The 13,454-nt window shown below is 41.2% G+C and overlaps 1 protein-coding gene across 1 annotated transcript in view; it reads right to left on the minus strand.

The window, feature by feature from the left end:
* LOC147019339 (sodium-dependent neutral amino acid transporter B(0)AT1-like) overlaps positions 1-13,454 on the minus strand; it is a 70,493-nt gene that overhangs the window by 9,618 nt on the left and 47,421 nt on the right. Inside the window, exons 6-11 of the mRNA XM_085899759.1 lie at positions 12,221-12,331; positions 12,002-12,114; positions 7,115-7,243; positions 6,847-7,003; positions 5,555-5,759; positions 4,725-4,884 (exon numbers count right to left, since the gene is read on the minus strand). Of these exons, the coding sequence (XP_085755885.1) occupies positions 4,725-4,884; positions 5,555-5,759; positions 6,847-7,003; positions 7,115-7,243; positions 12,002-12,114; positions 12,221-12,331 (875 nt within the window). The remainder of the gene's footprint in view (positions 1-4,724; positions 4,885-5,554; positions 5,760-6,846; positions 7,004-7,114; positions 7,244-12,001; positions 12,115-12,220; positions 12,332-13,454) is intronic.

Raw genomic sequence — 13,454 nt, forward strand, 5'->3', positions numbered from 1 at the left:
TGTTGAAAATGTGGTTGTGGCCCTATTTTTATGGTCGTTGCGAGCATCACAAAATGAACGGCTACTTTTAAATTCCCACAACTTTTTAAATATTAGTGCTCGAGCCTTGAAATTTTCATAGATTATTCTTCTATAACTGCTCTGTAACACAAAACTGAGTATACCTCTTAAATTTTATGACCTGGTCAGTTGAAATCCCGAAAAAAAAATGTTGGTTTTGTATGAAGACCCAACTTTGAGACCCCATATATTTTATTGACCCATCCCAGAAGCTTGAAATTTTTTCATGTAATAACTTTATGGTAGTAGTATTAAAATGCATGTTTACTTTTCTTAATCAGTCATATATAATACAGTCATGATCCCTCAAAAATTGAAAATTTTAATTTTTCCCTGAAATTCAGGTGAGGATTGCAAATATATGACAAGGTATACCACTTCAAATTGTTCACCATTGGAAAGAGCATATTCAAGTTTATAAAAGTGTCAAATATCAAAGTGGTATATTTTTTTTAAATATATTTTCTATTTTTTTTTTAAACTGTTGTTAACACAGTCATGAATACATGAAGTGTGTGCATGGTGTGGGAACCATGGTTATCATGAATGATTAGTTCTATGATTCAAATTAATAATACAAAAATATATCACATACTGCAATAACAATGTAATAAAACATTTCACGTAAATGATTTGAATAGGTCCTTGATCTGCTTTTCCTAGTCAGGTGTGAGCTTGTCCTGCCTCCCAGTTGACGTTAGGGGAGCATCAATAACTTTCATCACATGGACCAAAGGAACCCAACAAATGTCCTCCCTTGAATGTAACTATATACACTGCTGACATCAGCAGATCAGCCACTATTCCTGAGTTATATTTTTAGCCCCAGCCAGATGAGTTAAGCTCTTGCTATTTACAAATGAGAAACAAAGAATTACAAATTCAAATTTCAAAGTATTGTGTTCATGGTATCCTAATAGCAGATGATATGTATGTACATTGTATATACATGTACTACATGTAAAAGGACTGTTCATTAAATAGCACACACAATGTGCACAGCACTGGCAGAACATCATTTATTCAAATATTTTTAAAATATTGATAGAAACATTATACCACTTTGATATTTGACACTTTTATAAACTTAAATTTGCTCTTTCCAATGGTGAACAATTTGAAGTGGTATACCTTGTCATATATTTGCAATCCTCACCTGAATTTCAGGGAAAAATGAAAATTTTCAATTTTTGAGGGATCATGACTGTATTATATATTATATATGACTGATTAAGAAAAGTAAACATGTATTTGAATACTACTACCATACAGTTATTACATGAAAAATTTTCAAGCTTCTGGGATGGGTCAATAAAAATATATGGGGTCTCAAAGTTGGGTCTTCATACAAAACCAACTTTTTTGGGGGGATTTCAACTGATCAGGTCATAAAAATTAATAGAAGTATACTCCGTTTTATGTTTGTTTCTTACAGAGCAGTTATAGAAGAATAATCTCTGAAAATTTTAAGGCTCTAGCATTAATATTTAAGAAGTTGTGGGAGTTTAAAAGTAGCCGTTCATTTTGTGATGCTCGCAACGACCATAAAAATGTTCCACAACCACATTTTCAACCTCATTATCTCGGAGTTGACCGCATCTATGGACCTAAAATTTTACGCAGCTTCATTTTGATACCTGGGAACTATTTTATGAAAGTTTAAAGTAAAGTAAATCTGAGGGGGCCAACTGGGAGGCCTCCGGTGATATGAGGTGGAATGACTACTGTAATGATATTAAGATCTGATGATGAAGATTAGTAATATCTGTTAATTTTAAGTAACTAATGAAGTTATAGATGAAAGGAAAATAAGATTATGATGGTGTAATGCCTATCTGAGACTGAACTCATGAGATTGTTTATGACTTGAAAATATTGGAAACTTCGTCAGGATACTGTAGGATCTTGGGATTAATTAGGTGGGCCATCGGCAAGGGTAAAATTATCTGACAAATGACAGATTATGTTTGTATATTTTAATGAAAGGAAATTATTAAAAAATATATATTGTTACGAATCTGGAAATCAATCGCACTCATCATTCAGGTTCCTTTAGCTCAGTTATGTCGATAAGTGCATGTTCCATAGATAGCTCACCTTCCATTGTTTAATGGGCAAAAATCGATTAAATGTGCTGTGATTTAATTTAATAGTTAGGGAGCGATCACAACACAAAGGAAGATGGCCCTCCCCCTCTTCTGCGAGGAGGAGGAAGAGCCCTCCCATCCCGTGATTCATGATGTAAACAACTCCCTCTCACCAGCGGTTGTGCGGGCACGGGAGGATGAGTCACGCCGGGAGTGGGGGAGGGACGGAGAAGGATAAGGAAAAGATTCTCTGCTTGTTCAGTAGGACTTCGGGTTCTGCTTGGCTCGGGTTCGGGTTGAAGGCTTTTTGGTTCTGCTTGGCTCGGTTCGCTTTTTGTGCTTGGTTCATCGGAAGAGAGTTGAGCTGGTTGATCGGCTTGGAGTTGCTTTGTTGGCTGGTTGTTCATCGGAGGAGCTGGTCGGGTTGTCGTGGTTCTTCTTCGGTCTGGTGGTCGAGGAGTGTCGGCCTGGTTCAAGGGTGCTCGAGCTGGTTCGAGCCTGTTTCTCTGCTTTGTGGCCTGGTTCAGCTGGCTCTTCTTGGCTCGTGGAACTCTTTGTTCTCTGCTTGGTTCCCGGCTTGGTGCGACTCATCGGCCTCATCTTGGAGGTGGTTCTTCGGGGAAGCGACGCATCGACGGGAAGGATCGGTTCCTCGTCTCACCAACACGTGTTCAGAAGCGCGAGGGGGTTCGCTGGAGCTCGGGGAGGATCGCGTCTCACGGCAATTGGATCCAGCGCGCTCTCGCTGGAGCCTGGGTCCAAACAGCTTGAAGACCACACGAGGTGGAGAGGTTTGAGATAGGTTCTGGGTTTCAGCTCATCTGTCCCTCTGAGCTGAAGTCTGTATTAAAGGCACCAGCCACCATTTCTTGGGGGTGTGTGTGTGCGCGCGCGCGTACGAGTGTCCGTGGGCCCGTCTAAATAGAAAACTGTTAAGTGCCTGTGTTGTATTTTCTTTACATTTAATAATAGAACTCGGCTGTAGGTTTTTGCTCGTGTCCTGTCCCCTATCCCCATTCATTCATTGCTTGCATGCCTGTGTTCAAATAAATGTTCCCCATTGTTGAATGTCACCTGCTCGTTGCGTCCCTTCCTCCATTGACTGCCATTAAGCGTTCGGGATATTAGCTGGCTGATTATAAGCCGATAAAACGTACATCTGGTCTGACGGGACTTGGCGATATAAAACCGCTCAGCAATCGCATACGGAATGAGCTGCTTAAGCGGCTCGTTTTCGTGCAGGTCCCATTGAGGTATAAACTCCCGGCATTTCTGTCCGCGCGAATCATTAGGTACATCGACAATTCGGCGATCGACCCTGTAGCGCGTGGACAGAAGAGTTGGCTGTTTTATGGTGTGTTAAAAACACCTGTAGCAGGGTTTCGGCGTTGATCCCGAAGCTACGACTAGATTGCCACGTTCGGTGGGCGCGCACGGCCGCAATTGAGCTAAAGGCGGGCGTCCGCACGCCGGAGTGGCGGAAATCTACAACGCTGGTGTCCAAGAGCGGGATTCAAACCCCTCCGTCTCCAAACGAAATTAACGGAACCGGATCAAGGGTGTGCGAAGCAACCCTCCGGTTCCATTAAATCACGAGCATTTTAAATTAATTCCCGGCACGCAAAATGGCAGTTCAAGGCGAGCAGGGGCAGGAGGGAATAGATTTAGATATAGAATCTATGGCCCAGGACAACACCATTATGCAGGTTGAACTTTTCCCGCAACCAAACTCGGAGCCCGAAGGGGGCGCAGGGGCGGCGGCTTTTGACACCCCCCCCCCCGTCAAATTCCCTCCCCGGTCCCCAGCGAAGCCACGACCGAACGAGGCGATTCAGCTTCGTCCGGGTCGGCTGAAATCAACCGGTTGGGGGAAATGTTGATGCGGATGATGCAAAATATGGAAAACAAAATGGATGCAATGAAGGGTGAGATGCAGTGTATGGGGTTGAACCTCCAGGAAGGGCAGAAGGCAATAAGGGTGTCATTGTCCATGGCAATGGCATGCCAGGGAATCTCCCCGAGTGGCTTGGAGGGAGGTACAAAATAAAGTGTTTTATCATCACAAACAAACGTCATGATTCAATGAAACCAAAAATTGAGGAACAATTACAGGCTTCTATTTGGTCCACGCCTAGTTATTAGGTCCGGGCTTCAGGGTAGTTTCCCCGCCTACCCCCTCCCTTCTTGGCGCTGCTGGCTCCAAATGAAACCAAGAGTGCAACACAATTAATCTTTTTTTAATCCATTAAATAATTGAAATTGATAGATTAACTTAAACTTTAACCTTCACTGGGGATTGTACTTTTGCTTGTAATTGCATGAATTGCAGTCTCAGAAAAACTAGGTTCGAGTTAGTACGATGGCTCTTGATATAATGTCCGCTTGATAAATAATTTTCCATTTGTTTTAACAAAAAGGCTTTAAATTCGTGGTTTCTGGTATATCTCCTAATCACATCATTGTTCAAAACATTAAGAGCCACATTGATCTGCAAAAATAACTTTGTTTTGAAATTCGCTGTAAAGATGTTCAGACTTGAACAGTACAAAATTAAGAGTGACAAGTGGTTGGAAATACCTGTTATATCCGAAGATATGAGCAACTGCAATGGCTTCGAAAAACCCCACAAAGAGCAAGGGGATTGAGCCAGCAAAGTCGTTAAAGACGGTCAACCAATAATTCCCCGATGCAAGAGTGAACACCAAAGAAAGAAGCAAAAAAACCAGGCAAATCAAACCTGTAGAATACACAGCGATGAAAGTAATGCATGGGTTGTGGAAACCCTCTTCAACAATAATGGGAATAAACATATGTCTTATAGGAAGCTAGTATAAAAGTCTGTCATTTTTGACGGGTTGGAATTATTTAAATCAAAATATTAAAGGAGACAGGAAGATTTGGTTTTGTAGCGAGAAGCGTTATTTTAAAACTCTACATGTACAAATATGACCCTGCTTTCTTTATCTTCTGGGATGTTTTGTTTTGACCATACAGCATCGGGAATATGCCAAAGTCTGAAGCCTCAGCCTCGTGTCAGGTGTGTTTTGTCTTCTTTATTTATTAGACATTCTATGGATGTCAATGAACATTCCTTTTACTCTGCCCATGTTACATATCATGTGCAGCGAATTTCACTTCCCTCTACTTTGTATTTATTGTTATTTTAAAAACGTTTCTGTATTCTGCCCTTGAAGCCTGGTTGCAAGTCACAGTCTACAATTCCAAGATAAGGGATGTAATTACTCCTTTATGGAAAATATTTTTTTATTTTTTTTTAGCCTGCAAAATAGATTGAGGTGAACACAGTCATGTTAAAAGATTGGCCTTTAAAACCCTTCTTAAATTGTCCTTATGAAGTGGGACAGACAAACACACAAACACACACTGTATTTTATGTCGGTAGATACCTTGGATGAGTTCCTTCGGCCATGACGGTGGAAATACTTTGAGGTCCAGGAGTGGAGTCAATACACCCTCGACATTTCCGAACATAGAGGACATGCCGAGCATGCAGAGCATGATGAAGAACAAGACTGACCACAGCTGAGGGAGTGGCATGTTTACTATTGCCTCGGTAAAAATGATAAAAACCAAGCCTGTTCCAGATGCAGCCTGCGTTCAGCACCAAATCAATGCATAGAATATGGTCAAATGTTTACATTCAATTTGTGTGAAGCAACCTTGTACTCTCATTGCAAACAAAACTATTCAATGTAAAAAGTACTATTGCTACATCGATCACATATTGTCGAGTTCTGATAACCACAGCGCAAGTCTGATTCACAAGGTTTTAAACTACAATCATAGTCAGAAAGTGTTGAATCCAAAATTGTAATACTTCACCCAAGTCTGACTTCAAATCCAGCAAAAATATGGACTTAAATTTGACTTCAGTCTGAATGCTGGACTGGAAGCATACCTCACTCTTACATACTTTATGATTTACTCAAAATCAACTTGTGATACCTGCATCACAACGGCGTATCCTTCAAACAACAACACTGGTACTTCCCTGCCTTGCATGTAAGATATGAATACGGATAATTATGTAATACCTCGTTCATCACTTTTGCTGTTTAAATAAGCCTAAGATTGTTTTGTAATTGTAAAGTCATCTTACTCAAATCCAGCTCTCTCAAAATGCAAAATCAAGTTTTAAAGTATCTTTTCAAACTTATTTAATGGGACAAAGCTTGGTGGGGGTGGTCTTCTTTTATTAAATCAATAAAGCTTATATGAATTGTATCCAAAGATAACGATACATTATAAATTATAATCTGTGCATAATCACTTCCACTACCAAAGGTGGACGGATGTTATGTTTTCATCCCCTGATTGTCTCTGTCTGTCTGTCTGAGTAGGATACCTCAAAACATTATGAACAAATTCGGATGAGTTGGGTAGGTGACAAGAACAAACTGATTAGGTTTTGGTTCAGGTCCGGATGCAGATCCGGCCTATCAGTGGGATACAAAATATACACTGTTCAGCCTGGTGAAGGTATGTTCTCTACCGAGTGCTGTTCTAGTTTGATTGTTATGTCAAACAATATGTTTTATTTGTTTTACATACTCAAACCGAAATGAAACGAGTTGTGTTACAAGACAGAGTATATTAATATCCCAAGCCTGAATTGTCAGGGCCTCAGCTGTGTGCTTTCAGACACACATATTCCACATTCCACATGGCGTTACCTTACCTGATTTAAGAAGGTGTCCAGGCTACACTCGGCTAAGTCAAGAGGATTGACCCTGTCAGGATTGGTTGCGTTGTACACACTAAACCAATGTGTGTAACTGTCTCGAGTGATGGTTCCTTCAGCTACATCAAACTCATTCATCAGCAGCTTTATATTCCTGTAAGAGAAAACATCAAAAGTATGTCAGAATATTTATATCATGATTATATAATTTAAATTAATTTTTTACTCGAGTTGGTTGAGGTCTGCACTTTGTGAAATATTGTACTTGTCCAGGCAATTGTGAAGAGAGATGGTTGCCTTGAAGCCAAGAACAGAGAAAACAGGGATTGAAGCAAAGATAGAAGTTGCAGAGTTGATCAATGCGACAATCACCGCGTCCATCTCGCAGTCGTTCCTGCCAAATCACATCCATTGAATAATTACAATAATCTAACATGAAGAACAAGACGAGGTTCTCACAGTCATCATCTAACAGGTGTATAATTCCAAATTTTTACAGCATATTATGTGGTATATCTTAAGCTATAAACAAGGTTCATGCGTAGGCAGTTAAGATATTGGAGTCAGGTGTACATAGCAGATGGTGTTTTGCACTTTTTCAAAGCTCTTGTGAGTTTTCTTCCCAAAGTCAGCAAGGTAATGGGAAGCTGTAATGAAAAAATAAATTGGAGCATTTTTCTTTTCCCCATTCCCACATCCAACCATCAATTTGGCATCCACCCTGGTTATGGATGTGGATCTCTTGCTATAATCCAACAGTGGGAAGATAGATGCCTGGAATCTCATGCGAGAAGTTCTTTTTTTTGGATACAATATCGAGGCTTATATAAGAGCGAACACCCAAAACGTATAACGAAGGGAGCAGGAGACAAGAGGGGTGGGAGAGGGAAGCACAAAACAGGAGGGAACAGGGACATCAGGAGATATGTGAAAGTGAGAGGAATGGGGCGGGGTACACGGGGTCAACAAGATGAACACTTCAAGGACTTTTAGGAAGGAAAGCAGGGAATTTGAAGGTCAACAAGATGAACACCACAAGGACTTTTAGGAAGGAAAGCAGGGAATTTGAAGGAGGTGGTTTTGGGGTGGATTAATGGGGGTGGAAAATATCGAGGATTTGGATGGTGGAAGATAAGAGGTGGTGGTGAACAGCTATTTTGAAGACTTGGAGGGAAGAATGAGATTGAAGAGAGTTATTCCAAAAGGAGGAAAAAAGAGGAATGAAAGAGTGAAGGTGAGCACTGATTCCTGATGTTGGAAGTTTTGCCAGAAGAGGGTTGATGGTAGACTTTGAGGGCCTTGCGGAAATCTGGAGGGACATATCGCAGACAAAGCGGCGGGGGGGGGGGACCAGAGAGGAGACGGAAGAGGACAGAAAGACCACCGACCTGCCTGCGGCGAGAGAGAGTGAGAGGCCCAAAGACAGCCCAGAGGGAGATACCAATGATCCGAAATGCCTTGGTTTCCACAACGTGAAGCCGAGAAAGGTGAGAGGCAGGAGCACCAGCCCAAGGCGGCAGCAGTACTCCATCAGGCTGCAGTCAAAAGCTTTGTACGTGGTCAAGAACTCAAGTGGGCCGAGGAAGGCCTTTGCACAACAGAGGATTCCTAGTCGGCGACTGGCTTTGGAGGCCAGGTTGGATATGTGGCTTTCCCAGGAAAGATCATGGCAGATAGTGAGACCCAGAAGCTTGACTGAAATGGCTTCTTCCAGAGGATTATTGAGAAAGTAGATGGGGGCAGTTTCTAAACGGTCTTTTCGGAGAGACATAGTGAGAGTGAGATTTGTCAGGATTGAAAAACATGTTCCACGCGTTGGACCAGTTTGTGATTTTTATCCAGATCTGCAGAGTGAAGAAGCTGCTGCTTGCTGGTCTGAGGGATGACAGATGGTACGACAGAGGGTGGAGTCATCAGCAAAGAGATAAAGAGGATTTTCCAGAGAGTCGGAGAGATAATTGATGAAAACCAGAAAAAAGAACAGGGCCCAGAACCCTGCCTTGAGGAACTCCAGCCTGGACAGGAAGACGGGAGAAGAGAACTCATGTAAGGCCACACGTTGGCTGCGACAGGAGAGGAAATATGCGAGCCATGAGTGGAGATGGCCTTGGATACCATAAGAAGAGAGTTTGGTGAGCAGGGTAGGGTGCCAGACCGTGTCAAAAGCAGGCAATATGTCCAGGGATATGGCTCTGATTTCATGTCTGGCATCGAGTGCCTCCATCCATTGTTGGGAGAGCAGAAGCAGCATATCCAGGATTAGATAGTAACCTGGTCTGAAACCAAATTGATGATCAGAAATCAAGCCATTCAAGAAGAGGAAGGATTTAATGTCTGAAGAGATGATGGATTCGATAACCTTGCTGATGATTGGGAGAAGGCTGATTGGTCTGTAGTTGCAGGATCTGTTTTTGCACCTTTTTATGCAGGGAAGTTATGTTTGCTGATTTCCAAACAGATGGCAGATGGCCTTGAGCAAAAGAGAGGGTGAATAGAACAGAGAGAGGGTGAGTAAGAGCAGAGGAGCAGGTTTTTAGGACAAATGGGCTGATGCCGTTTGGACCGGTTGCAGAATTTTAGTCGAGGTTTGACAGCAAACTCTCCACTTTGTCAGAAGAAAAGGACACAGAGTCCAGGGACAGTTGTGTGTGACTGGGTAAGGTGGGTACAGCAAGGTTTGGCTGCAACAGGTTGCAGAAAGGTTAGCTTGGGAAGGTTTGTCTCCCTTCACTCGATCAGTTTTCTCTGCCGATACTATATTAGTTTTCTCTGCCTGTACTATATTAGTTTTCTCTGCCTGTACTATATTAGTTTTCTCTGCCTGTACTATATTAGTTTTCTCTGCCTGTACTATATTAGTTTTCTCTGCCTGTACTATATTAGTTTTCTCTGTCTGTACTATATTAGTTTTCTCCGCCTGTGCTATATTAGTTTTCTCCGCCTGTACTATATTAGTTTTCTCTGCCTGTACTATATTAGTTTTCTCTGCCTGTACTATATTAGTTTTCTCTGCCTGTACTATATTAGTTTTCTCTGCCTGTACTATATTAGTTTTCTCTGCCTGTACTATATTAGTTTTCTCTGCCTGTACTATATTAGTTTTCTCTGCCTGTACTATATTAGTTTTCTCTGCCTGTACTATATTAGTTTTCTCTGCCTGTACTATATTAGTTTTCTCTGCCTGTACTATATTAGTTTTCTCTGCCTGTACTATATTAGTTTTCTCTGCCTGTACTATATTAGTTTTCTCTGCCTGTACTATATTAGTTTTCTCTGCCTGTACTATATTAGTTTTCTCTGCCTGTACTATATTAGTTTTCTCTGCCTGTACTATATTAGTTTTCTCTGCCTGTACTATATTAGTTTTCTCTGCCTGTACTATATTAGTTTTCTCTGCCTGTACTATATTAGTTTTCTCTGCCTGTACTATATTAGTTTTCTCTGCCTGTACTATATTAGTTTTCTCTGCCTGTACTATATTAGTTTTCTCTGCCTGTACTATATTAGTTTTCTCTGCCTGTACTATATTAGTTTTCTCTGCCTGTACTATATTAGTTTTCTCTGCCTGTACTATATTAGTTTTCTCTGCCTGTACTATATTAGTTTTCTCTGCCTGTACTATATTAGTTTTCTCTGCCTGTACTATATTAGTTTTCTCTGCCTGTACTATATTAGTTTTCTCTGCCTGTACTATATTAGTTTTCTCTGCCTGTACTATATTAGTTTTCTCTGCCTGTACTATATTAGTTTTCTCTGCCTGTACTATATTAGTTTTCTTTTCCTCCACCACATTAGTTTTCTCTGCCTGTACTATATTAGTTTTCTCTGCCTGTACTATATTAGTTTTCTCTGCCTGTACTATATTAGTTTTCTCTGCCTGTGCTACATTAGTTTTCTTTGCCTGTACTATATTAGTTTTCTTTGCCTCCACCACATTAGTTTTCTCTGCCTGTACTATATTAGTTTTCTCTGCCTGTACTATATTAGTTTTCTCTGCCTGTACTATATTAGTTTTCTCTGCCTGTACTATATTAGTTTTCTCTGCCTGTACTATATTAGTTTTCTCTGCCTGTACTATATTAGTTTTCTCTGCCTGTACTATATTAGTTTTCTCTGCCTGTACTATATTAGTTTTCTTTTCCTCCACCACATTAGTTTTCTTTTCCTCCACCACATTAGTTTTCTCTGCCTGTACTATATTAGTTTTCTCTGCCTGTACTATATTAGTTTTCTTTGCCTCCACCACATTAGTTTTCTTTGCCTCCACCACATTAGTTTTCTTTGCCTCCACCACATTAGTTTTCTCTGCCTGTACTACATTAGTTTTCTCTGCCTGTACTATATTAGTTTTCTCTGCCTCCACTACATTAGTTTTCTCTGCCTGTACTATATTAGTTTTCTCTGCCTGTACTATATTAGTTTTCTCTGCCTGTACTATATTAGTTTTCTCTGCCTGTACTATATTCGTTTTCCATGCAATGAAAAAGAAATAGGCAATTGTTACAAATAATTCGTTAAAATATAAAATTAAAACTTATCAACTCATCACTCAAACACTCTCATGTGCAGCATTGAGGCTGCTGGTTGCATCATTGGTTCGGGACACACCTGTGCCACTGATGCAGTGCCCCTATTACCAGTAGACGAGTACTCATTTCGCCCACCTCAGAAGGATGACAGGCTGATTCAACCCCACCTCGTGTTAATTCAGCAGCCAACAGGGCTCAAACTCAGGACCCGCGGATCCTTAGCCAGCCACCAAAACTGCTAAGCCAACACCAGGCTTATCGAAGCATCAAACAGCTGTCATTAGGAATGTATGAATTATATCTTGTGCTGCATGTGAATGATTTGCGAACGTCCAATGGTTATCATGTCCAACTGTTGTCCCACTGTCCCACTGTCACTGCATTGCCTTTTTGTGATTTCATTCTTCCATGAGATCTGATCTTATTTCAAAGAAAACAATAATTAGGTATCTGTACTAACTCACAGTAACTACAGAAATCAAATCAGTGAGGACTGCCCTTACTTTATCTGAACATTCTAAAAAAGGTGTACTTTCCAGCTCTACAGTTATGAATGATACAGACCTATGATTACATGGATGATTACAGTGCTGAATGTACAGTTTTATTTCCAGAGTACCAACTTGATAGGATTGTAGCTGGAGAAAGCAATCATGCCACCAAAACCCACGGACAAGGAAAAAAAGATCTGCGTTGCAGCATTCATCCACACCTCTGGCCGTTTCAGAATTTCTACCTGTAAATGGCACCACCCTCATGCACAATTTAATCCTCCATCATCATTGTAAACATGATAATCATTTGGAAAACGAATGCACTCTCACCAATCTGCATGCACTCACATCAGGTGTAAAGAGATATACTAGACCATCAGTTGCTCCCTCCAGTGTCACACCTCGAACCAGGAAGCAGAAAAGAATGATGTAAGGAAATGGGCCAGTCACATACACAGCCTGTCATGAACACACAATTTGTTCGAATTCATGATTTGTCTGATAACTTTGCATCTCGCCAGATCAAACCACCTCTGCTTCAAGATGCTAATGACAACACAAACCTTTCAAATTTCATGTAGAATGAAGAACTACTCTTACTCGTGAATGCTAGTGTTGATCTGCATCGGTGGACGGGTACTGCACAACAACGGATGAAATAAATAAGACGCGGTGATCGAGGTATGTTAACCGCCATGAGAAGAAAGGAAGTTGACATTTCAGGTGATAAGCACTGATAACACTTCATTAAAGCAAAAGAGAATGCTAACCCTTCGAGTTTTGGGTTTTTTTGCTCCAACGATGGGTTAACGCTTGAAACGTAGCAACCTCAAATCGTAGGGCAGCCAAATAGGCCCCACGCGCAATCCCCTGAGTACTTAAGCAAACATACTTTTTTAGAATCCTTTCGGTGTCTAGTTAACGTTTTTAGATATTAACAAGAAAATTAGGTTGGTCTTGGGTCTATTTGGCTGCCATCTTGAATTTTGACATGCCCATTTGTTGAAAAACAGAAATTTTCATAACTTTTGAACCAAACATGCTAGAAATACAATTGAAACATCCATTCCATACAATTTTGACATGACAAACTTTTTTATAATTTTTTTTTTTGCAAAGACAAATAAGGCCACCATGCTCCATTATCTCCTGAGTCACCATTCAGATGAAGTGCATTACCCTCAAAATGCCCTTATCAATGGCCTAAAGGACTTGCCATCTCGCTTTGGTGCAATCTGTATGAAAGTACTTGGTCAGATGGTTTCAAAGAAACATGTCTTTGTATTCTCAGGTCAGGTCAGGTATGGGAGCATGTGCCAGAACAGCGCGTCGCTGCGTCCACTTTCCGCCGGTACTCCAGGGGCCTCCGTCTGGCCATCCCCCAGGCAGATGCCAGGCCCATCCCCATCTCCTTGAGATGATGGTCAACCTGCTGCAACCACGAGGCATGTGGTCGGCCCACTGGCCTCCTCCACTCATGAGACTCCCTCGCTGAGAGAATCTGGTGAGCAGGATCAGCGTCAGGAAAACGAGCCACATGTCCATACAGCCGCAACTGACGCTCACGGACTATGCAGGTAAC

The sequence above is a fragment of the Eptatretus burgeri genome, chromosome 10, assembly GCF_056783735.1.
Source record: "Eptatretus burgeri isolate ZD-2024b chromosome 10, Ebu_testis_v1, whole genome shotgun sequence".
Taxonomy (NCBI): Eukaryota; Metazoa; Chordata; class Myxini; order Myxiniformes; family Myxinidae; genus Eptatretus; species Eptatretus burgeri.